We start from the raw sequence: 27,050 nt of genomic DNA, 5'->3' as shown, positions 1-27,050 counted from the left end.
TCGGTTGAAACTATATATAAGTAGGCGTGGTTTCTAAAAACACTTCACCCAATCAGCGCGAAGCAAAACAAAGAAAAACTTACATGAAGGCGTGGCATGGGCTGGGTGCGAGGCTTGGTACGCAAATGGTAGTAAGGGAAGGGCTGGGCTGTAATGGGCTTGGCCGTGGATGCAGGCGGCTGGGTTTTGGGTGGGAGTCAGGGGATCTGCTGCTCTTGGAGCTGAATGGCACGGTGAGGCTGCTGGTGCCTGGGAAAGATGCGGAGCTGAGTTGCCTCTCATCCCTTTCTGCCCTGGGAGGGGCGTCTGCTCTCAGCCATGAGTGACATGAACAAGATCCTGCACAAATGGAGCGCCAGCCTGAAGAAGGGCACTGACTTTGACTCGTGGGGGCAACTGGTGGAGGCCATTGATGAGTATCAGATGTAAGTGTCTCACTGACTTACCCTTGGGACGGGCACTAAGTGCTAAAACTCACCTTGTCAGGGATCCCACTAGCATTCAACTGCTGCAGAACCTCTTGGGAAACACACGTGCCCCGGGCAAGGTACCTCTGTATTATAGTTCAGCTCGTGTGAGGGGGAAATGCCCTGCTCCTATATTGCAACTAATGCCTTCATCTTGTACCCACCATGCTGTAACTAGGAGTCAATGGACCCTGCAGCTAAATCTTTCTCAATATAACTTTCAATAAGATGTTTGACAAATACTCAAACTGCTTCTGCGTCAGTTCCCCACTGCGCGTCCCCCTGTGCAATTACTACCCAGCCAGTGACTTTTATATTGTGTATATACTGTATATTGTGAGTCCTTAAGGGTTAGTTCACACGAGGCAACTTCGGGCGACTATGGAAAACGCATCGCCGCGTGTGCTTTAGCGATGGCGACTTTTCATTATAGCCTATGGGAAAACACGCTGAGGCAGTTCAGGGAGATTGTCGCTCAGAAGACGAGGCGATTAGTCGCCAGGCGACAAAATCTCCCCGAATCTCCTCGTGTGGACTAACCCTAAAGAGAATTCAACCCTAACGTTAAATAACCCCTACCCTACATAGACCCCCCTCCCTCCTCTCCCCAGCCTAAAGATGGCCATAGACGAAAAGATTTCATCGTAGGAATCTCCATTTTGTCCGATTTTCGGGCCGTGTGTGGAGTGTCCCGGCATTTTTTTCGTGAGATGGCGATCGGTCACGTTAGAAAATTTCCGTCGGCAACCGATAATATCTCTGCACGTATTGCACTTCCATTTGGTGTAGCAACAGTCAAAGAAACCAAGGTATAAGGAACAGGTGATGTGTCTGAAAAACATCTTTAAAGTAAACCTTTAAAATAAGTGAATATAAAATGGAAGAGGGGGCTATTCTAAGCATTTTTGCAATGTATGTTCATTATTTATTTTTAATTCCAAGATATTAAGGGACACACGTGATGTTAATATGAATGAATTTTGTTACAACAGCGCCACCTGCTGGTCATTTTCCCACCCGTCTGACCACCAAGTAGTCAAGGAAGTTGTCAGGAGAAAGAAAGAGGCTGCTCTGATGTTCTTCTGCTTAGGAATACAATTAGAAACCTTTCTCACATCTTCTCACAATAAATAATGAATGCAAATGAAAAAAGTGCTTAGAATAGCCCCCTCATCAGTGTCACATTCACTTATTTTAAAGGTTTACTTATCCTTATATAAAGGAGAAGCAAACTCAAAGTTAACAAAACCCTACCCCTAGGCTACATAGACCCCACTCCCACCTCCCCCCAGCCTAAGTGTTACCCCGGGCAAATGCCCCTAACGTTTTACTTACCCCTCGGTGCAGATTCAGGCATCAGAGTTCACAGGCGCCATCTTCAGCCACTTCGGTAATCTTCGGAACGAGACCGGCGATTCTGCAATTTTCCTGAGTTTCCTGGCATGCGCAGTTGTTGCAAAAAAGAGAATAGCTCCAACTGCGCATGCGCTGCCACGCCGGTCTCATTCTGAAGATTTCCGAAGAGAAGTAGATGGCGATACCCTGAATCTGCACCGAGGGGTAAGTAAAACGTTAGGGGCATTTGCCCCGGGGTAACACTTAGACTGGAGGGAGGAGGGTCTATGTAGGGTAGGGGGTAGGGTTTTCTTTAACTTTAGGGTTGAATTCTCCTTTAAGCCCAGTAAGTGACGGCAGCACAGAGTATGTGCTGGGAGTCAGCAGAAAAAAAGATGGCCAAATACTGGGGCATGTTTAGACTTGGGTTGGGGCAGAACCCAAAAATTAAGCATAATCCTTTGTTGAGATGCAGTTATCCTTGAAATACCATCTTCTAACCTCTTGTGGAAATCCTGAAATACTTTGGAAGCCCCAAAAGCTAAGCCAGACATATTTGGGAGAAACATGTAGTAATAAACGACCATATTTTCCTTTGGGAAGAACTTAAAGGCAAACTCCAAAAACGTTTGGGGGAAATCTTTCAAACTTTAATGCTGGGGCTGCAAGTGTGACTAAGTTTCTCAGTGGGGCTTTTATATGACTCGTTGAAGTGGCAGCTAACGTCTCTTCTCAGTGTGAGCACAGTGTTTGGAATGGGGACATGTCTGTAAGGGGAAAGTGAAACCTTGGGGTGATATAGCAGTAGGCTGTTTGAATAAGGCAGGATTGAGCAGTTGGAGATGAGTTGTTTTCTCTCACCTGTCTGTAGTGCTGCAGTGTCCTTTTCAAACTTTGTTGTGCCATTAAATTGCCACAGGTATTTCTCTGGCCTGAAGTTGCCATGAAATCATTGGAGAAGGCCCTAGATAAAAACCCTCATTATTTCCAGAAACACATATTCTGTTAATTGTACTAATTGCCTTCTTGCAGTGTCGCTGAAGGGCCACACTCCTGAAAAGAAATGACAGAACTGATTGCCATGGTATGCAGCTGACAGCTTAGTAAATTAGCTATGTAACGGTCTGCGCTGTTACAATGAATACGCTTGTGTTTGCTTGCTGTGTGTGTAGCTGTGCTGGGAGATGAAGTAAGACGTTAGACCAGCAGGGGGACCAGAACCAGCCCAGAAAGCTAGCTGCTGTTTGCTAAGAAGCAGCTAATCCATTTGAGTGACAATGGGGTAATGAGCTTTTAGGGCAGAGACAGACGAGAAGATTCGGGGAGATTAGTCGCCCGGCGTCAAATTGCCTCTTCTTCGGGTGACTAATCTCCCCGAACTGCCTCCCCACCGGCTAGAATCTAAATCGCCGGCGGGATGACAATCGGAGCGATTTGTTTCTGAAGACGCCCGAACTTTCCTTGTGAGGCGACTTTGGAAAACAAGGGCTCGATGTTCCATCCCGCCGTCAAATTACATTCTAGCCAGCGGAGAGGCAGTTCGGGGAGATTAGTTGCCCAAAGAAGAGGCGATTCGTCGCTGGGCGACTAATCTCCACGAATCTTCTCGTCTGTCTCTGCCCTTAGGCGGCATTTTACATGGTACTGGCTGGATATTTGAGGAAGCACAGACCAGATCTTTAGGAATATCCAACCAGTGATGTTGTTCAACATTTGCCAGCATTTTCTGGCAGGGGGTCGGGGGGATTTAGTCGCCCGGGGATAATTTACCTCTCCCCGAACTGCCTCCCGCTGGCTAGAAGCTAAATCACCGGCGGGATGGCACTCGGAGTGCTTTGTTTTCCGAAGTCGCCCGAAGTTTCCTCTTGAGGCAAGTTCGGGCCACTTCGGAAAGCGTAGTGCACCGGCGATCTATATTTTTGTTTATATTTTATTTCAGTGTAAGTGCTTCCTGATCCTCAGATTAAGAGCTGGTAGTTCTTGTCAATGTTCATGCCGTGTGTCTTCCTAAATCAATATTATTGCATTATCCATTAGCACAAAGTAGAAATAGGGCCAGAGGGCCCTGCTCACAAGAGCTTACAATCTAGATCCAGAAGAACTTATTTTGGTTAATTTTGGAATAGGGACAACATATTGCGATGTTCACAAAAGGTGAACCACCCCTTTAAAGCTCAGGAACAAGTACAGGCTGAGGCTGAAGATATCAAGTTCTACTCACTTAGAAGATCTGTGACATCTTGAGCTGCTGCTGAGAAACACTAGTGGGTGGAAAGTGAAACAAATGCCCACACAAACAGCATAACATGTGAGACGGCAGATCCTGTGTCGGATGAGGCGACAGCTGCACTAAGTTTATTACACACTTGAATTATGTTAAATATTTTTGGAAATTGAGTTTGTATAACAGGGAACTGCACCCAGTAGTGTTATTCTAGTCTTGTAGTGGGATTTCATGTTGGCAGCTCTGCAGCTGGTTATCTCATTATTTGCCTTTCTATTCCGCCTGTCTCTGACAAGGAACAGTGTGAAGTTGTGTTCTTGCATAGAACCTGGAGACGTTTGTGATGTTGCTTAAGTTTCACATGTTACTTTATTAATTGCTGTATATTCCAAAGCTTGTTTACTAGACTTGATTGGATTCTCTGCATTAATGCACATCCTAAGTGTACTGAAACCTGAAATCATTCTGTAAATTATAAGGATATTAGAAGGGCTAGGGACCTCGGAGTATCACACATGTATTACAAGGGATAATGTACCCCCTATTGTAAATGATAAGGATATTAGAAGTCACTGAGGGGTTCTGTGACCATATAAAGGCACAAGGCTGAGTTATACATGGAACTGAGTATCACTCATGTATTATAAGGGATAATGTACCCCCTACTGTAAATGATAAGGATATTAGAAGTCAATGAGGGGTTCTGTAACCATATAAAGGCACAAGGCTGCAGGCTGAGTTATACAGGGAACCCTGAGTATCACTTATGTGTTATAAGGGATAATATACCCCCTACGGTAAATTATATAGTGAATAAAGTACCCCCTCTTGTAAAATATAAGGATATTATAAGTTACCGAAGGCCGAGTGTTTTCATACAGGTCATGGAACTCCAAAGTTACTTATAATATCCTCATATTTTTCAACTGGGTTACTTTATTATAATACACAAATGTCTGTGAGTCATGTGACAGAAATTACATCAGAACCCTCCGTTTATAACTGATGACATCAGAACCCACCGTTTATAAACATATTCATGGCTATTGTGTATTAAAAGGATATTCTTACAATGTGTCCATATAAGGGCTCAAGGCTGCCAGCTGACTTATACAGGCAATTCTCAACATCATGTGGCCTTGTTTTATAAGATATAATGTACCCCCTACTGTAAATGATAAGGATATAAGAAGTCACTGAGGGGTTGTTCTGTGACTATATAAAGACACAAGGCCGAAGGCTGAGTTATACAGGGAACTCTGAGTATCACTCATGTATTATAAGGGATAATGTACCCCCTACTGTAAATGATAAGGATATTAGAAGTCAGTGAGGGGTTCTGTGACCATATAAAGGCACAAGGCTGTAGGCTGAGTTATACAGGGAACTCTTGAGTATCACTCATGTATTATAAGGGATAATGTACCCCCTACTGTAAATGATAAGGATATTAGAAGTCACTGAGGGGTTCTGTGACCATATAAAGGCACAAGGCTGCAGGCTGAGTTATACAGGGAACTCTGAGTATCACTCATGTAAAATAAGGAGTAATCTACCCCCTACTGTAAATTATAAGAATATTCGATAATATAATAGTGTGACCATATAAAAGCACACTGGGATTTTTAACATGGGAGTCGTTTTTTTATGATACCAGTTTGTGATTCACGTGACACATGTATGATAACTAAACGGTGTATAAGGCTGTATTTTACAGGTTATTCGTGGCTCTTGTATACTATAAACTCTGGGATTTTCCATTGAAAGCTCAGACTTCTCTGGCTGAGCATTAACACAACCCTCATAAAGACTGGGATGCTTTGGCGTGTATTATGATGCTGTCTGCACCAAAGCAGATGCTTCTGGAATCTTGTTTGAGGCTGTTTTTGTACTGCTGGAAACATGAAGTCATTTTTTGGGTCTTCAGCTTCATCTCCTTTGCAGAGCTTAGAAGTATCTGCTGGCGGACACCACAGCTTTTCCTCCCCACGCATTTCACTCATTTTGCCGTGATAACCCAGAGAGCAGCAGGATTCCTGCCAAATACTTTCAATTTCAGGATAGATATTTGCTCAGCTTCCCACCCAAGCCTTGGCTGTTTTCGGGTGGAGTCTTTAAGCAGGATGTGAATGTAGGGATGGTTTCTGCACACGCAGATGGTGCCTTTCGCTTATTACACAAAATGGCTCACTACTAACTGGAAGAGCAATGATTTGTATATTTCACCTTCTGTGCGATGTACAATCATTTCTGTTTATCCCATGGAGAAAATAGTTTAAAGGGTACTATTCCCTCTTGTGACTTTTTTTCAGAAAACAAATGTTGTAAAGCCAGTTCTGTTTTGTTCAGTTATAGATCAGATTGCCCTATTCCTAGCTACTTTGCAATAACACACAAAAGTTAACTTAAAGGTAAACTGCCCCTTTAATAAAAGTGAACCAGTTTACACGAGAAATCACACGCATAAGTAACCCATTATTTATTTGATGGCTGTATTTGGTTTTGAATTATTTGCCATCTTTTCAGCTTTCAAATGGGGATCACTGACCCCAGCAGCCAAAAACACTGCCAAAACTTACTATTTCTTTCTATTCAGCCCCTCTCCTATTTATATTTCAGTCTCTCGTTCAAAACAATGCCTGTTTTCTAAGGTAAACAAGACCCTGGCAACAAGAGAGCTGCTGAACAAAGGGCTAAATAACTGAAAAACCACAACAAATAAAAAAAAAAAATGAAAACCAATTGCAAATTGCATCAGAATATCAGTCGTTGTCATACTAAAAGTTAATTTAAAGGTGAACTACCTCTTTTAAAGTTCTAGCCATCAATGGAGTGTTAAATGATGGAGAATGTTTAGAAAGATGGACCTTGCTAAATACAACATAATATGGAATGTTTGGTCCTTAAAGGGATTCTGTCATAATGTCGTTTTTATTTCTAAATGACACTGTTTACACTGCAAATAATTCACTCTACAATATAAAATGTCATTCCTGAACCTACAAGTGTGTTTTTTTTTAGTTGTAATATTGGTGTGTAGGTGCACCTCTGGTCATTTTGCCTGGTCATGTGATTTCAGAAAGAGCCAGCACTTTAGGATGGAACTGCTTTCTGGCAGGCTGTTGTTTCTCCTACTCAATGTAACTGAATGTGTCTCAGTGGGACCTGGATTTTACTATTGAGTGTTGTTCTTATATCTACCAGGCAGCTGTTATCTTGTGTTAGGGAGCTGCTATCTGGTTACCTTCCCATTGTTCTGTTGTTAGGCTGCTGGGGGGAAAGGGAGGGGTTGATATCACTCCAACTTGCAGTACAGCAGTGACTGAAGTTTATCAGAGCACAAGTCACATGACTGGGGGCAGCTGGGAAACTAACAATATGTCTAGCCCCATGTCAGATTTCAAAATTAAATAAAAAAAATCAGTTTGCTCTTTTGAGAAATGGATTTCAGTGAAGAATTCTGCTGGAGCAGCACTATTAACTGATGTCTTTTGAAAAAAATTGACCGTTTAAACTTTTCCTTTGTCTTCTATACAGATTAGCAAGGCAGCTGCAGAAAGAAGCACAGTCTCCAGCCAACTCCTCTGACTTTACAGAAGATCAGAAGGTATGTGCTATTCACTTCTTCACTGTCTTCATGTTGGTTTCCGGATCCCATACCTGTACACAAATCAGGGATGTGCAACAGCATGAAGGATTCTGGGAGTTGTAGTTTAACAAAAGCTGGAGCGCTGCACATTGGACATTCCCAGTATATACAATAGCAACAGCTAACAATTGTTCTATCACATAATATGTCCATTGTACATAATCAGTGTTTTGTCACTACAAGTCCCCTTCAGATCCCAGGGGCCCAGGGTAGATGCTTTCTCTGTCCCACCCAATTATAGATTTTACTTCTGCTGCTAAAGAAGCAAATAAATAGGTGAGGAGGGGGCCCATGATTTCCTGCCGTGTCCCAAGAGTCCGTGTGTATTTATAACTTTGGTTCCGTATCTAGTAGAGTTGTTCATCTGTAGAGTAAACTAAAGAGACAACTGAACATTCCTGTAAGATTATCTCAGCTGGACTCGGCTCAAGCAGGACAGAAAACATCAAGAAAATTGTTCCTGGGGGGCCAGTGAACGCCCTTGGGTGCCTTTTGGGGTCAGGAGATGACGGACTCGCTCAGATTGACTTGTCTGTGGTTCTGATCAGGACAGACACCTGCACATTGCTTCTTGCTGCAGCTGGATCCTCCTGCTCTCTGTCCTTCTTTTTCTCGCTTTGATTTACAAGGACTAGACTGTGGGTCTGACCAGGGCCCAGAAACGAAATAATAACAATAAAACTCTAGCTTCCGGCTCTCACTAACTTTCAGGGGGTTATTTATTAAACTCCGAATGCCAAAAACCCAAGATTTCGTGCTTCTTTTTTTTTTTTTAAATAATTAAATCCGAATTTTTAGTGGAAAAAAACCCACAAATTTTTCAGGATTTATTATACCCAGAGGATGGAAAAAGTCCAAATCCGAAAATCCGGCATCTCAGAACTGCCGAGGTTACATATAAGTCAATGGGAGTAGACCTGAAGATATAATGATCTGCGCTGGGTTTCGTGCAATAATCCGAAGATTTTGTGGTTTTCCGGCAAAAATCAGAAAAATTTGTACGATTCATTTTTTTTCCTGCACAGAAATTTTTCTGGGAAAATGTATTAATAAATAAGGGGAATAATCCTGTGCGGATTTGGTCAAGTATTTTTCAGAAAATAATGATATAAAGTCGGCCTCTTGATAAATGGGCCTCTTGAAGTCTGATTGCTAGGGTCCGTACCACCTAGCAACCAGAGAGAATTTAAGGGGCAGATTTATCAAAATGCGAGTCTAGAGCTTAATAAATAAAAACTCACAACGTTCTATTCATTCCTATGAGATTTTAAGAACCGTATTTATCAAATGGTGAGTTCTAACTTTCATGCATTGATAAATAAATGACACGGGAAAGAAACATGATATTTCATCTTAAATTCCACCTGGTTATGGAATTTTAGCTTAATGTTCACCTTTTGCCATGTAGTAGAAATAGTATAACGTGTTTAATGGCTGGATTTTATTAAAATATCACGGCGCATAAGCTCTTTGGCAGACTGCAAGCTATAAAAATCCCATTTAGAGCCATATCCAGCCGGCATTACTCAGTGTAAGATCTAATTGATTTCACAAGTTTAGGAGGCTGTTCCTGCTGAATTGTGCTGAGTACAAGGGAATACCTATGCTGCCATAGTTTATAGGATCTCTCTGTACAGACTATGAGCAAACTTAGGGGCTGTTCCTGCTGAATTGTGCTTAGTACAGGGGAATACCTATGCTGTCCTTATTGGCCAATAATCCAATTTCTGAGGCTCCATATGCTTTGCCTTGGCCTCTCTGGGTCCTAGTGGGCTTTTCCTTGGCCTTTCTGGGTCCTAGTGGGCTTTGCCTTGGCCTCTCTGGATTCTAGTGAGCTTTTCCTTGGCCTTTCTGGGTCCTAGTGGGCTTTTCCTTGGCCTTTCTGGGTCCTAGTGGGCTTTTCCTTGGCCTTTCTGGGTTCTAGTGGGCTTTTCATTGGCCTCTCTGGGTTCTAGTGGGCCTTTCATTGGCTTCTCTGGGTCCCAGTGGGCTTTTCATTGGCCTTTCTGGGTCCAAGTGGGCTTTACCTTGGCCTCTCTGGATCCTATTGGGCTTTGCCTTGGTCTCTTTGGGTCCTAGTGGGCCTTTCCTTGGCCTTTCTGGGTCCTAGTGGCCTCTTTATGTCCTAGTGGGCTTTGCCTTGGCCTCTCTGGATCCTAGTGGGCTTTACCTTGGTCTCTCGTGGAACTCTGTGTCTGGGGCCCAACTGGCTTTATCTTGCCCACTCGGGCCCATTAAGCATTGCTTGGGTTTCTCCATGTTAAGATGAAGCAGTTTTAAGCAAAAGTCATAAGTCGCAGACTCTGTGTAGGAAATGAGTCTCCGATTCACTTTTTTTTTCTTTATTAAATTCTTTGTTTTTATAAAGTGTGAGCTAAGTGAGATTCACTTCCTCGCTGCCATTCCCCCCATCTCCCGCAATGACTTCAGCTTGTTTCTAGAGCCCCTGCACCGTCTGTCCTGCCTGTGAATGGGCGTCTTTCATGAGCCAGCTGAACTTCCTCGCACACGGCCGGAGGGTAATACTCAGTAGATCACGTGAACTGCAGACTTTATGGCTTTCCAGGGACCTGGAGAGTTGGAAGGGTTGGAGCAGAATGTATATGGAAACTGGAGATGAAGCTGGCTGAGCACCAGTAGGTCTTATTCACTCCTTGAGCCACCACACCCAACTGTCAGCGAGGAAATGACAGCGAGCCTATGGCTTCCAGGGCTCTTTATTGGAGAGATTCTTATAATACATATTTCTAATTGCAGTGTTTTTGTCCATCAGAGTTACATACTTGGTCTTGGTCCCTGCAGTATCTCCTCGAATGTATTCAACCTACTGATCCCGAGAGACTAAAGAATTACATTGAACACGCTTATTATGTCTGATGCCCAATAGTGATTCTAGAAAAATATATATTCATTACAGTGTTCAGTACTTTTATACTTCTTTATTCTCTGCATTGCTGGTTCTGACTCATTGACACAGTGTAGCAGACACCGATTAAATAACAGATTTATAAAGAAACATGCAAGCCATTTTGGGAACTGGAGTCTTGGATAGAAGAGAGCTGACTACATTGCTGCATGAATCAGAACCAGCAGTGCAGAAAGGGATAACCTCTGCTATAAAACTATAAAATGTTTGCATAGTTATTGGAAATTTGCCTAGTTACAGTTACTTTCATTTAGCAAAAATTTAACATTTGGGTGGAGTTCCCCTTTAATTACTGTCAAAGATCATTGTCCTGCCTGTTATGGTCAGTTGGTCTGTTTTTTAACACCACGGTGGTACATACAGGTAGAGCTGCCGACTCGGACACAGTCTGTGAATTAAGCACAAGGGGGAGACATTAGGTCCGAAAGAGAAGATTATGGAGAGAGACTACGGTGGCCCTGAGTTTCCACTTCCATTTCATTATAAAGGCTTCCATGAAACTTTTAGGGGCACTAACATAATAAGTCGGATATAAAAGTGAGCAGATGTAACAAGCTGATGTCGGTCATTTCAAGGTTTAATAGAAGCTGCAGTATGTGTAGAGGCTGTTCAGGGTTCTTTGTCTGCAGCTTTTCACCCTTTTTGTGTCTTCGGGTGTTACCAGTGGGGGGAACCCACTGCAGCCAAACGGAGGGTCCCGGCTGCTTCTCAGGGGAGGGCCGCGGCTGTTTAGGATTAGGTACCAGACACTTTGTGGGAAGAGGTACTTGTTGCTTGTTGGAGGCCATTGGTTGCTTTGACCATCCGGCTTTTTTTCTTAATGGTGGATATCAGTTGCATCTTTGGGGAAGATACCAGTTGCTTTTTGAAGGATACCAGTTGCTTTATAGCGGATGCCTGCTGCTTCCTATGGGATGGCACATGCTGCCCAGAGGTGAGTGGCAACTGCGTTGTGAGGGTGGGCACCAGCTGCTTCTTGGAGGAGGACACCAGCTTCTTCTTGTTGTCGGACAACAGCTACACAGACCTTGCCTGGTAGTGTTATTGTGTTGCAGATATAAAAATAGTATTCACCTAATAGTTGTGGTGAGGGGGACTGTTCCTGCTGAATTGTGCTTCATACAGGGTAATACCTACCGGTATGCTGCCGCATATTAGAGTAGGGCGCCAGCGCATTTTGGATGAGGGTGCCAGTCGCATTTTTGTAGGAGGGACCAGACACATTGTGGAGGAGGGCGCCAGCCGCAATGGTGGAGGAGGACGCCAGCCACATTGTGGAGGAGGGCCCTGGCTGCATCTTGGAGGTGGGTGCTAGCCCCTTGTTGGTGGAGGGCACCTGTTGATTACTAGAGGCCATTGGCTGCTTTACTAGGGTGGCCACAGACTACTTCTTAATGGTGGATATCCGTTGTGCGGTGGGCAAAGTTCTTGAGAGAGGATCACAGTTGCTTCACAGAGGAGGATGTGAGTTGCACCTTTGGGAAGGCCATTTCTTTTTCAGTTGCTGAGATCAGTTGTTCCGGGTGCAGATATACAGTGTTTCATAGGAAAGTCCAATGCTTCTTGAGGATACAAACCTATTGCTTGCTGGGGGTTAAGAACAAGTGTTTCTTGGAGTAAGACGGCAGCTGGCAGGGAACATGACTGGCACATGTGTGGTTTTACTCCTGTGTAGGCCACACAGTCATATGGCTGTTAGATTTTGTTAAATTGAGGGGGAGGTGCTGCAATTTTTGCTCATTTAAAGATGATTGTTTTTCAGACAACAGCTACACAGACCTTGCCTGGTAGTGTTATTGTGTTGCAGATATAAAAATAGTATCCACCTAATGAGGGTGAGGGGGACTGTTCCTGCTGAATTGTGCTTAGTAAAGGAGAATACCTATGCTGCCATAGTGCTTATGGTATATCTCTATGTAGGCAATAAGTGGGCTGTTTCTGTGCTTAGTTCAAGAGAATACCTGTGCTTATTTAATGTAGATAAAATACCATAAAGCTATAAGCAGACAATCAGGAATGTCCTTCAGTGTTGAATTCAATTCTCCACTATTTTTTGGCCGCATCCCCAGTGACATTGCACCAGTCTATGTTGGCTTTGCTGCTTCCACTTTACGGCTTATAACACAATGCACTATCCACCATATGTGATATAAGGCACTAAGTTTGCCCAGGAGCAGTAACCAATAAGACGTTTGGTTTTTACCTGCAGATAGGTTGCTATAGGTTACTGCACCTGGGCAAACTTTGTTCCTTTTGATACATAACCCTATATGGGAGCAGCCTGTGATAATGCAATTGCAATTATTTAATGGGTGTGTGGTGGTCCTTTAAAGAACAGACTGCACAGTTTGACCCTATTGTCCCTCAATATCTAATGTGCCTTTTTTGTTTCCATCTGCAGAAAACCATTGGGAAGATTGCAACATGCCTAGGACTCCGCAGTGCTGCCCTACAGGTACATCTGCCTCTCTGCTCTTGTGCTTATTGCCATTATTATTATTTCTTGTCCACCCCCCCCCCCCATTTTAACCTCGTCCTGCTTCCCTGTCTGTTAGCCTTTGTGACTAGTCAAGAAATCTTGCCCTGGCACCATAGAAAAGGCCAACGCCAACCTAATGTGACAGACCCAATGCAGCGAGGCTCCGGGCAGATTTATTTCTGCTTAAATCTGCATAATAATGAGTTTGGCCTTCCATACTGCTTACTACATACTGCTGAGGTTAATTGTAATATAATATATTAAAGGGCATGTAAAGGTAAAAAAATAAAATCCCATTTTTACTTTCTTTAATGAAAAAGAAACTTCCAATATACTTTAATTAAAAAATGTGTACAGTTTTTATAAGAAGACTGTGGAGTGAAATTCTCCCTTCATTTACTGCTGTGGATAGGAATTGTCAGACGGTCCCTAACTGCTCTGCAGGGAAACAATCATACTTATGAACAGCAGGGGGAGCCACCGGCTTACTTCCCAGCCATGCAGAACTCAAGCAGCTTTGTTTGTTTCCCTGTAGAGCAGTCGGCGACTGTGTAGAGATTTGTATTGGATTTTATTTTTGCCTTTACATCCCCTTTACTGTTTCCAAATTCAGCTGCAGGGACACAAATCATGGAGCCAGATTTAAACAGATAAACTGGTTACATGACAACATGACAATGACTGTTTTGATAATTTATGACGATCCCTAAGCAGCCCAGACCACATTGAGCATGTGCACAGTCTTGGTCTTGCAAAGATGTATAACAAAGTTACAAGATGGTGACCCCCTGTGGCCAACTTTGAAAGCATAAATCATTTGTTTGATTAGGCTTGTGGTGCAGTAAGTTCATGTTTATATTTAGTATACAAAATACAGCATTTCTAGCCTTATTCTATTTTAGACTTTACTTCTCCTTTAACAAAGTATAGTGGCTGAAGCTCCGATCAGAGATCTGTGGCTAATTTCCTTGTGTGGGGAGTAGGAGCAGTGCAGGAAAGTTTCCACTTACTGTACATTTGCAACCCCTGGTAAATAATCAGTCAATATTACTCTGTTTTAGTGACTGCTCTATATCATAACCCATCATCTACAAGGTGTATTGTTTTATAATACACAAAAGCCATGAATATCTTGTAAATTATATCCTTAAACCGGTAAATTCTGATGTCATCAGTTATAAACGGTGAGTTCTGATGTCATTTCTGTCACATGACTCACTGAAACTTGTGTATTATAATAAATAAAGTACCCCCAGTTGCAAAGTATGAGGATATTAGAAGTTACCTCGGAGTTCCATGACCTGTATAAAAACACTCGGCCTTCGGCCTCGTGTTTTTATATGGTCATAAAACTCCTCGGTAACTTATAATATTCTTATAATTTACAAGAGGGGGTACTTTTTTCACTATATTAACCCTTGCGTGTGCGTTCTCTTGACGCTGACCGTTATTATTCTGTATGTAACAGTACACGCAGTCCCAGGAGGGCTTCACGCTGGAGGACGTAAAGAAACTAGAACCAAGTGAGTGTCGCTGAGATGAATCGTTACTGAGTCTGGATGTGATTCCCCCTTGCTACACACCGAGAGCAGAACAACACAAAATGAGTAGAAAATCCAGAAAACCACATAAATCATTTGGAAACCAGATGTTTTTCATAGTTTGATAGCCGCTTGGCATTCATCTGGACATGCAGATCATTTTTGGTTTGTTAGGGGTGGGGCAGAAATTATAAAAACAAAAAAGTAACAAAAGAACTCCATTTTATTTTGTTTTGTTTCCAGAGTCAGTGACCCTGACTACCAATAGCATTTTGAGTTGTATAATAAGGCTTATAATTCATGATACTGAACTCTCTCCTTTATTTCAGTTCTAAGCTCCATTGTCACCTTCAACAAAGAATTCCCCTTTGATGTTCAGCCTGTTCCGTTAAGGTAAGCACATTCGACTCATGTGGTACATCCCACTTCTTATGGGCGTGGGCCCAGCTATCGTGCGGAGAGTCGGTATATGGCAGGCCCAGCCCATTAACATCCTGTAATCTTCTCTCTAGGAGGATTTTAGCGCCCGGAGAAGAGGAGAATTTAGAAGTAGACGAAGAGGAAGAAGATGGCGGGGCCGGGATTGGGTCTCCTGATTTGTTTCCTGCCCGTGTACCAGGTGAGAAACAAATTCTTAAAGGGGCACTGTCTTTTTGTTAAAACTGTACCCAATGGATGCCTCCTAAATCTGTGTCTCTATTATATTTGCTTAGGTGATACATCCTGTATATGTCGGTTATATTTTTGTTTTTTTGGTGCTTCTCCTACTCACCTGCTTAGCAGATCTGGTTTCCATAAGCTTCAGTGTTGTTAAATGAATGGATCATGTTGCAGTATGACAGCTCCTTCTCCTAAAAGAGATTCCTTATGCAGACTAATGACTTACTTGACATATATGGACAAATATATATACATTATGCAGCAATATAGAATAAATAAAAGACATGAGTGCACACTGGGAACATTTTCTGCTTTCCTGCTGCAAAGGGCAGCGCAGCAAGCAAGAGTTCCCATCCCTATTAACCCTGAATCTGTCCCTGCACCCAAAGTGGATAACCCACCAGCTGTAGCAGTACATCCTTTACCCCTTAACCTGCTAAGGAACCCCCTCCTCCACCCTTCCGCAAGCCCCAGACAGTCGCTGCAAGCTCCATTTACTCCATGTACACACAGCAATAAACCCCCGGGAAGAATTACACTGTGCAAGGCACCCTCTCCCGATCCCAGACGATTATCCGCACTCCACTGAATTAAGCAAAACACCCAGGTGCTACTCATGTAAACAATATCGATAAGGTAAATGAGTGCACACTGGGAACCTTTCCACAGGTTATTTTAAAACCATCATTTTATTAAGTTAATTAAAAAAAAACTGTTTATATAGGGTAAATAGATTCAATATTGAAAGAATGACCAGCAACTCCGACATATTGGTGAATTATTGAAAGGTGTATTTAAGAATCACATGAAAAGCCAACGTAATGTTTATGTCCACGCAGGGACCTTTCTCAAGGCAACCATGTTAAACCCCACACTGTTTATATACCAATAATCCCATTGAACCCTTCATCAGGAAGTGACAAAAACACTATTGGAGGCAATTACAATAATTAGTGCAAAAAAAAAAACGCTATATACGCGAATAAAGTGACCAAGTGTCTTAATCAGTCTATAGTTGTGTGCTTAAAGATTCATACAAGCTGCTTGTACTGTATCATATCATGTGTTTGTATATCCTGGATATTAAAGTGCCTCAGTGCTCTGATAAGTTAAATAGTTGATATATGTGTTAAAAATGTGATGTGGACAATTAATTAGTTATTGTAGTTGCCTCCAATGGTGTTTTTGTCACTTCCTGTTGATTGTGGTTTTGGGTATATAAACAAGTGTGGGGTGTGACATGGTTGCCTTGAGAAAGGTCCCTGTGTGGACACACAATATATAGTAGTTTTATTGCTATATATATTACATGTTGCCTTAACACTTCCCATTGCTGAGACAATGCTCTGCCTATGAGTTCTATCCCTAAATACCATGACTGTGAGACAATTGAATGGCTGGGGCCCAGCAGACGGTTCCACAGCTGAATTCCTGCCTGGCTTCAATTTGCTCCACCTAACACCATTTTCATGTTTCTATGTGATAAACATTCCGTGGGAGCGGAGGTCTTGGCTTTTTGGTTCTGGCCCCTAAATGTGTAGTCAAAGCTGGGCCAGGCCCCTCTAGCTCAGAACAACATTAGAAAGATAGAAAATATGGTCCCAGTGATATCCAGTAAGCACCACCCTCATGTTTCAGCCTAATGCTCCAACAGGCCGGACCCCTTTGCACTGGTATGGGCCCCTGTACTAGCCATTATGTCACACAGGTTAGCCAGTGGCACAGGGCTGCTATAGGAATGACGGGTTTGTGGGTGGGACAAAGATCCAATAGACAGTTTCCCCCATGCAGGAGCCCTGGGGGCAAAACAGGTAAGTGGCATGGGGTACCAGGGGAATAGGGGGTGGCAAGTCATGCAGACACATTCCCATGACAGTGTGGGATATTTTTGTACTTAAATTCTGACATTTTATATAAACTTGCTGTTTTTATCATTATATGCATGTTGTGTGTATATTTGTTATGGGGGTTGGTATTTTCCTTACATTGCCCACTTCCTGCCAGTGACAACTTCCTGAGCAGGAAGTGAATGGTGCCAAGGAATATAGCTTCCCCACAGTAAATGGCTTTAAAGGGATTGTTCAGTATAAAAATAAAAACTGGGTAAATAGACATGCTGTGCAAAATAAGAAATGTTTCTTATATAGTTAGTTAGGCAAAAATGTAATGTATAAAGGCTGCAGTGACTGGATGTCTAACATAATAACCAGAACACTACTTCCTGCTTTTCAGCTCTCTTGGTTTCCACTGATTGGTTACCAGGCAGTAACCAATCAGTGACTTGAGGGCAGGGGGGGCACATGGGTCATAACTGTTGCTTTTGAATCTGAGCTGAATGCTGAGGATCAATTGCACAATCACTGAACTGTTAGTCGCTGACTAAAGGTGGCCATAGATGTAACAATTACAATCGTTCTTGCGACTATTGGTCGCAGGAAAGATTGTTTGTTTCAAAACACACGTGTAGAGCTGAATGGACAGATATACAGATAGAAACAATAGAATTCTACCTGTATCTGACGATTCAGCACTAACAATGGCTGATTAAAATGTTCCAGGCTGGGCCGATGAATGAGCCGACTGATATCCAAGTCTTCTAAGGATTATTGGTCGGCTCATCTCCCACCATACACGCACTGAATATCATATGGAAATTTAATTAGAACAATATTATCTATGGCCACCTTTTATGCCGAGTTAGAGAGCTGCAAAGCAGGAAGTAGTGTTCTGGCTATTATGTTACACATCCAGTCACTCCAGCCTTTATACATTACATTTTTGTCTAACTAACTATATTAGATACATTTTTTATTTTGCACAGCCTATTTACCCAGTTTTTATTTTTATACCGAAATGTTCCTTTAACGCTGACGTGTTCTGTGAATGTTACATGTTACTCTCACCCTATGTGCTTGTTTACTTTTAAGTAAGAGAATTAATTTGCTCTCACTAACGACTCCATGTCCCTGTTTCTCATTTGCTGACTCCCTGCATGGCTTCATCATTCACTCGCTCCACTCATCACTGTCCTTTCAACCCAGGAGCCATTCAAGGTACGAACTTTGCAGAGGCTTTGCGTTGTTCTATTTTGTTGCTGCTTCAGTTAAAGGAGAACTAAAGCCTAACTAAAGAAGAAATGTACATTATGTTTTGTGCTTCTGTACCAGCCCAAGGCAACCACAGCCCTTTAACAGTAAAGATTTGTGTCTCCAAAGATGCCCCAGTAGCTCCCCATCTTCTTTTCTGCTGATTCACTGCACATGCTCTGTGCTGCTGTCACTTACTGAGCTTAGGGACCCACTCACAATATATAGTACACATAGAATAGAAATGTCACAATATAAGGCTGATTAGTAATTAATACAGATAATTACTACATGGCAGCACAGAAACCAGTGCAATTAGAGAATCAGAATTTAATAATCAGTCCTGTAGCATCAGCTTATATTACAGACCAACCTCATTTTCTGCTGGATAATTAGTGACGAGCCCTAAGCTTAGCTTCTCAACAGCCAATCAGAGCCCACTGAGCATGTGAGTGTCACAGACACTTTCCAAGATGGTGACCCCCTGTGACAAGTTTGAAGTCCTGGATCATTGCTGCTATTGACAAGCTGAAACTTTAGGCTGGTGCAATACGTGCAGCATATAAAACGTGGCATTTTTAACCATATTCATTTGTAGGGTTTAGTTCTCCTTTAAAATGTACCTTCCTGGCTCCAGACTGGTGGCACAGCTGACAATGCACAGTGCAATCTCCATCTGGATGTCGTGCAGCCAGCAAACTGTCCTGTTCATGAATGTACCTCCCTTACCTTTAAAGTCTTAGTTAGCGGTATTGTGGGGTTATTACATGGGAGAACAAGGTTCATGGGTGTGACCTTAACCTACTGCGTGGGATGAATGGGAGGTGACCTGGGGTTTTTTTGTTTTTTACTCACCAGCAGAACTACTAAGTGCCTAGAATTGCTGTTTGTGCCACTGCCCTTAGAGTTAATTGAACCTCGCGCCCAGACTTTATTATTAAAATGTACATATTAGTGACTCCTATTCTTCATTCCCCAGGTACACTCTTACCCAGGCTGCCGTCTGAACCCGGAATGACGTTACTCACAATTAAAATTGAGAAGATTGGCTTGAAAGATGCGGGACAGTGCATTGATCCTTACATTACTGTTAGTGTAAAGGGTAAATATTTATAGTGTTATTATTGTGTTTCTAAACTGATGCCCATGTAAAAAAATTTTTTTTGAAGTGTCAGTCACCTAGATATATGGCTGAGATTCTAGCATTCTGTATAACAGAGTATTCTGTCCCACAGATCCTATCTGATCCCCATTGTAAGCAGCAGTCCTGTCCTGCTTTATGGCTGAGATTCTAGCTATCTGTATAACAGAGCATTCTGTCCCAGTGGCTGCACAGATTCTATCTGATCCCCACTGTAAGCAGCAGTCCTGCCCTGCTTTATGGCAGCTGAGATTCTAGCTATCTGTATAACAGAACATTCTGTCCCAATGGCTGCACAGGTCCTATCTGATCCCCATTGTAAGCAGCAGTCCTGCCCTGCTTTATGGATGAGATTCTAGCTATCTGTATAACAGATAGGGATGCACCGAATCCACTTTTTTGGATTCATCCGAACCCCCGAATCCTTGGTGAAAGATTCGGCTGAATACCGAACCGAATTCTAACCCTAATTTGCATATGCAAATTAGTGACGGAAGGGGAAAACATTTTTTACTTCCTTGTTTTCTGACAAATAGTCACGCAATTTCCCTCCCCGCCCCTAATTTGCATATGCAAATTAGGATTCGGTTCGGCCGGGTAGAAGGATTCGGCCGAATCCGAATCCTGCTAAAAAAGCCGAATCCTGGCCGAATCCCGAACCGAATCCTGGATTCGGTGCATCCCTAATAACAGAGCATTCTGTCCCAGTGGCTGCACAAATCCTATCTGACCCCATTGTAAGCAGCAGTCCTGTCCTGCTTTATGGCAGCTGAGATTCTAGCTTTCTGTATAACAGAGCATTCTGTCCCAGTGGCTGCACAGATCCTATCTGATCCCCATTGTAAGCAGCAGTCCTGCCCTGCTTTATGGCTGAGATTCTAGCTATCTGTATAACAGAACATTCTGTCCCAGTGGCTGCACAGATCCTATCTGATCCCCATTGCAAGCTGCAGTCCTGCCCTGCTTTATGGCTGAGATTCTAGCTATCTGTATAACAGAACATTCTGTTCCAGTTGGCTCTGCAGATTGTGTGCTTAGTCTGGCTGCTAATCCCAGGTCTCTGTGCTACTCTGGATTTTTATTTTCCTGCAAGACCTGAACTTCCCTTTTCTGGGAATGGGATTAGAACCCAAGGTCATCAGATGATTTGATGTGACAGCACTAACAGACATGCCTTGTGTACTTCATTATGGCTGCACAAACCACAGGTATCTTTGTGCTGAACTGCAACTCCCAGCAGCCCCAACAAGCAAAGGAGTGTAGGGAAGTATAGTTGCAAAATGTAAGGGCTGCAGTTCAGATATCCAAGTTGTCTGCACAATTCTGCTCCAACCTCATTTCACTGATGTTCTCATCTAATTGTACAGATTTAAATGGCATTGATTTGACTCCAGTACAAGACACCCCCATGGCCACGAGGAAAGAGGACACGTATGTCCATTTTAATGTTGAAATTGAAATCCAGAAACACGTGGAAAAACTTACCAAAGGTGAGAATGATCTAAAACGTTTAAAGCAAAAGATGATGTCACGGTTATTCAGCACTGCATTTGTTTATCCCTTTTTATTTTCTTTTTTTGATTCTTGAATGCACCGGATCCACCACTTGGGATTCGGCCGAATGCCCGAAGCCTTCGTGAAAGAATCGGCTGAATACCGAACCGAATCCCAATTTGCATATGCAAATTAGGGGCAGGAAACAAAAAAGTAGAAACATCTTTTGTGGTGAAAAGTCATGTGATTTCCCTACCCGCCCCTAATTTACATAAGCAAATTAGGATTTGAATTCGGTTTGGCCAGGCACAAGGATTCAGCCGAATCCTCCTGAAAAAGCCAGAATTCCGAACTGAATCCTGGATTTGGTGCATCCCTACTCTTGAAACAGTTTAGCAGGAGTCCGTTCTCCTCCAGGTCACCTAATCAGCTGGCTTCTGCTGCGCTGTTTCAAGAGTCAGAACCAGGAGTGCAGAGAAAATAAACGGATACTGCTCTCATTATGCAAAATAACAGTTCTTTGATGGAGTTCCCCTTTAAACCCAGAATACTGATCTTCCCTAATTAAAGCCATCCCTTGCTTGTTGTCTGAGCGCTGTGTTGTGGAATATTTCTTTCATTACTTTATGGCAGAAGTCAGCAGGTTTTGTGCCATAATATCCTGACATTAGATCCATTAACCCCCTCCCCCATATTGATAAGGCAGGGAGGGGCCTGCGGGATAGTGTTGGGGCCCCTGAGGCTGCAGGCCCAGTCTGATGCTGACCCTGCCTATTTATCAGGAACAGAACTTATGAAGTCTGCCATCATGGAGTATTCTCTTACCTATGGGGCATTTGTATAAAAGAATTCCCCTGATATATCCTGCAGACAGGAAGTTTGCTGTGCACTGATCAAAACTCCCCCCTATGATCTCGTTCTTATTCTGAATCTCTTTCGTATAAATCAACTTCCCTTTATTTTCGGCTGTGGCCCATCGATCAGTGTCCCATCGATCAGTGTCCCTCCATAGACTTCATAAAATCATCAGGCCTGAGTCATTCTATGGCAGGATGATGAGCGGAACCCAGTTGTTGTGTTGATGGATCGTGTTCTATCCTGCCTGTTCCATACTTGTAACCTCATTCCCTTTGCTCTTTTCAGGGGCAGCTATTTTCTTTGAATTCAAACACTACAAACCGAAGAAGCGATTCACCAGCACCAAGTGTTTTGCCTTCATGGAAATGGATGAGATAAAGCCGGGGCAGACAGTAATAGAACTGTACGTGCATCAAGCCTTTATTGTAGTGCTGCTGATACAGATGAGGAATATTACATTGAGGAGCATTACTTGCCCTTTATTCACATCCAGTACATGTGAGAGTATCATAATCTTTACAGCTAAAGATTGGGGTTTAACTGGAGGGGGCAGGGCTGTATTTTCTAGATATATATGTATAGATATATATAGATAGATATAGATAGATAGAGATATATATATAGATAGATAGATAGATAGATATACAGGTATATGATCCCTTATCCGGAAACCCAATATCCAGAAAGCTCCGAATTACGGAATGGCTGTCTCCCATAGACTCCATTTTATCCAAATAATCCAAATTTTTAAAAATGATTTCCCTTTTCTCCGTAATAATAAAACAGTAGATTGTACTTGATCCAAACTAAGATACAATTAATCCTTATTGGAAGCAAAACCAGCCTATTGTGTTTATTTAATGTTTACATGGATTTCTAGTAGACTTAAGGCATGAAGACCCGAATTACGGAAAGATCCGTTATCTGGAAAACCCCAGGTCCCGAGCATTCTGGATAACAGGTCCCATAACTGTATAGACATATATATAGAGATATAGATATATAGATAGAGATATATAACCTATCCCCCCTGGCAACACCAGATCTAAATACAGCCCTGATTGGAGGACATTTTATTATAATAGAAATAAATATATATTTTTACTGTCAGTGTTGGGTACAGGTCACTTTTCTGCTTCTCTCTGCCAATGCCGGGTTCCATTCTACTTGTCTTCCCTCCTGGGTTTCTCTCGTATAGTAATAGAGGCCCAGGCTTTTAGGGGCAAAGTTTCTTTTACCAGGAGGAAGGTCCCCAAAGAGTCAAAACCATCCAAAAGAGAAGAATTGGTCAAGGCCCCAAAAGCCCTTTAGTAGGGAAGTTCTGTGCCTCTGAAGATGCCCCAGTAGCTCAGTTGCACATTCACATGGCAGCATAGAAATCAGTGCAGTCTGCATCAGAATTATCAGTCTCTGTTACAGACTAACCTCATTGTCTGCTTGATGATTTCCCACGACCCTTAAAGGTATACTGTCATGGGGAAAAAAATTCTCAAAAGAGCAAACAGTTTTGTTTATATTTAATTTTGTTTTAAATTTGACATGGGACTAGGCATATTGTCAGTTTCCCAAGTGCCCCCAGTCATGTGACTTGTGCTCTGTGTGAGTGATATTACCTCCTCCCTTTCCTCCACAGCAGCCTAACAACAGAACAATGGGAAGGTAACCAGATAACAGCTCCCTAACACAAGATAACAGCTGCCTGGTAGATATAAGAACAGCACTCAATAGTAAAATCCAGGTCCCACTGAGACACATTCAGTTACATTGAGTTGGAGAAACAACAGCCTGCCAGAAAGCAGTTCCATCCTAAAGTGCTGTCTCTTTCTGAAATCACATGACCAGGCAAAATGACCTGAGATGCACCTACACACCAATATTACAACTAAAAAAAATACACTTGTTGGTTCAGGAATGAAATTTTATATTGTAGAGTGAATTATTTGCAGTGTAAACAGTGTCAGAAATAAAAACTACATCATAAAAATCACAACAGAATCCTTTTACTCTTAGCAGCCCAAGCTCACTGAGCATGTGCAGTGTCACTGACACACAAGATCCCTTACAAGATCCAAGATGGGGAACTGCTGGGAGCAACTTTGAAGGCCTGGATCATTAGTATTATAGGGCTGCTGAACATCTGGGCTGCAACTTTAAGTTCAGGTTTTATTTTTCCTTTAATAAATGGGAACAATTTGAGACAATTGGGGAAAATGAGGCAAACAAAGTTTGATTTTCTCCCCCCCAAAATAACCGTTTCCCCATTTCTGTTCATGCAGCTACAAGAAACCAACTGACTTTAAAAGGAAGAAATTACAGTTGCTAACGAAGAAGCCGCTCTACCTTCACCTGCTTCAAACGCTGCTCAAGGACTGAGCGTCTGTGTGTCTTCCTCCAGGGTCAGACTCGCAATACTGCAGTACCCACACACAGGGGAGGCCATTCCATCACTGGAGTCACATGTCAAGATAAATCCATCGGGATATGGAGCATTTATGTACATTCACATAAACAACTGTTTTTTTTTAATATACGTTGCCTGTAATCCTACGTCAAAAAGTAGCAAAATCAATTTTTTTTGGTCCAACCAACAGCAATAATAGACTTGGGATGTACCATCTTGTGTCTTCATACGAGTGTTAAAGGACTTTGGTGACTGGCTCACTCTTGTACATAGGAGTCTAACACGTATGATCTGTGTACATACAGCATGCTTCCCAGGAGGGCGTGAATCATATCTGGGATCCATTATGTATTTACCCAGAAACCCCATTTAATTCCAGCGCATGGAACCCCCCCTTCCTCTCCTTACTCCCCCCTATATGAGACCTGACATTATTATCTTCTTCCAATGAAAAACCACTGGGCTTTTTCTAGGCAGAATCCTATTTTCTACAGATTTAATTTAACCCCTTTTTAATCATATCTGTGTAATTCCGACCCCAATTCCTTAGCACCCGAATGATTTGTACTTCAACAGCTTTGTCACTCTAATGTATATTTTGTATTTTATCCTCTATCGGTGCATTCGGTTTACTGGTAAAGCTGAATGTCTGGGAAAGTAATGATTTCATATGTTCAGATTCTGATGTTTCCACGTTCGCACCCAATATCGTTCCCCCAGTGTCGGACTTGGACCCACTAGAGAAGCTGACGCCAACTCTCACAGCAATCACATTCAGATTTTAGATTGGCCCAAGATGTTCTGATTGGTCAGTCTGACACTCTAGTGATTTCCCATTGGCTCACATACGTTATGTTTATTCTTTAACCTATTTCCACCAACTTTAACAAATATGATACAGGTATGGGATCCGTTATCCGGGAAAACCCATTATCTAGAAAGTTCCAAATTACGTAAAGGCCATCTCCATAGGAAAAAAAATGTTACTTGTTTTGTGACGAAAAGTCGCGAGTTCCCTTCCTGCCCCTAATTTGCATACGAACATTAGGATTCCGTTTGTTCAAAAAAAGGCCGAATCCTGGACTGAATCCTTCGGTGCATCCCTAGTAAAATCCTTCCTCTCCATTCAGAAGGTCTCTTGCATTGCAACAAAAGCTGCTTTCATGTAAACTTTGTTAAAAAATAAATTGTTTCATTAGATAAAACAATCGTTTTTTGTTTTGTCTTTTCTTTGGAGAGTGTATCACATGGTTGATCTGGGAAGTGATTAATAGCGGGCGCATCTTGCACATGCAGAGTAGGCCCCCGAGATTATTATAGGAAGTTATTGGCTTCCTATTTTATTTAAAAATAGAAATAAAATTTAAGTTTTTGGACACAACTAAAATAATTCTGCCATGCTTAAGAGGGGCACGTCTGGGTCAGTATTTGTAGTAGTTCAGAGACACTTTATATTATTGTTTCTTCTCCATCTTCTTTCTCATTCTCCCCTTATTGTGACCCTACAGAGACCCAGGGCCCAATGTGTTAACAGAAATCAGACTCCGGCTGCTACTGCAGTTTATAAAAATAACTAAAAAGGGAAAATGGCTAGAAATGCTGTTTTTTATAAACTGAAATTGCAGTATCAGCCCAGAGGTTCAGCAGCCCTATAACAGTAATGATTTGGGCCTTCACAGAAGCTCCCCATCTTGTTTGGCATTTTTTTGTGTCCGTGGCACTGCACATGCTCAGTGGGTTGGGGGGAAATCCTCTTGCAGAAAGTGAGGTTTATCTACTGTAGAAGCTGATGCTGCAAGGCTGATCATTAAAGGGGAAGTAAAGTCTAAAATAGAATAAGGCTAGAAATGCTGTATTTTGTATGCTAAACATAAACAAGAACTTACTGCACCACAAGCCTAATCAAACAAATGATTTATGCTTTTAAAGTTGGCCACAGGGGGTCACAATCTTGTAACTCTGTTAAACATCTCTGCAAGACTAAGACTGTGCACATGCTCAGTGTGGTCTGGGCTGCTTAGGGATCGTCATAAACAAAGCTGCTTGAGTTCTGCATGGCTGGGAAGTAAGGCGGGGGCTCCCCCTGCTGTTCATAAGTATGATTGTTTCCCTGCTCAGCAGTTAGGGACCGTCTGACAATTCCTATCCACTGCAGTAAATGAAGGGAGAATTTCACTGCATACAGTCAGGTTTCTTATTAAAACAATACATGTTTTAATTGAAGTATATTGGAGATAGGTTTCTTTTTCATTAAAGAAAGTAAAAATGGGATTTTATTTTTTTTGCCTTTACATGCCCTTTAATTCTGATGCAGAATGCACTGGTTTCTATGCTGCCATTAAATGAGAATCTGAATTCATTAGTAGTTGGACTTGTATTGTGAATTCCTCCTTATATTAAATAGCAGGGGACTTCAGAAAAACTGACACTGCGTCTTGTCCTTGATCTACACTCTAACACCACCTAGTGTTAGCTTATGTATTGCAAATAATACGGAGAAGCACTTATTCTAACAATAGTTTATAGTTCAGCCCAAGCCCCTGTGCTCCCCGTTGTTTTGCCTTTGAGAGATGGTGCAGCACACAGTCAGCATTTAGGCCCTACTGCTATATATGACTAATTGTACAATGGTGGAACCTTTATGGGTGATTATCACTTTTCTTGCCAGAGATTCACTGGTAAATTTATAATTATTGGAATTTTCCAGAGGCTCCTACAAGAATACTCAAGCTGATTATTTTGGAGCCGGTAGGTTATTAAAGGAACACGTGATAAAACAGGAGTCATAG

The 27,050-nt window shown here is 42.3% G+C and overlaps 1 protein-coding gene across 2 annotated transcripts; it reads left to right on the top strand.

Moving 5' to 3' along the window:
- Positions 1-118: 118 nt before the first annotated feature.
- Positions 119-25,469, top strand: aida.L (axin interactor, dorsalization associated L homeolog). 2 transcript variants are annotated; one of them, XM_018261755.2, is made up of 11 exons: positions 119-425; positions 7,564-7,633; positions 13,003-13,056; positions 14,549-14,603; positions 14,951-15,014; positions 15,134-15,240; positions 18,323-18,334; positions 19,347-19,469; positions 20,876-20,998; positions 22,146-22,263; positions 24,137-25,469. In XM_018261755.2, the coding sequence occupies exons 1-11, from the start codon at positions 319-321 to the stop codon at positions 24,231-24,233; spliced, it is 930 nt and encodes a 309-aa protein (XP_018117244.1). In that variant the 5' UTR covers positions 119-318; the 3' UTR covers positions 24,234-25,469.
- Positions 25,470-27,050: the final 1,581 nt, after the last annotated feature.

This window comes from Xenopus laevis, chromosome 5L, assembly GCF_017654675.1.
Source record: "Xenopus laevis strain J_2021 chromosome 5L, Xenopus_laevis_v10.1, whole genome shotgun sequence".
Lineage (NCBI taxonomy): Eukaryota > Metazoa > Chordata > Amphibia > Anura > Pipidae > Xenopus > Xenopus laevis.
This window is presented reverse-complemented; position numbering and strand designations above follow the sequence as displayed.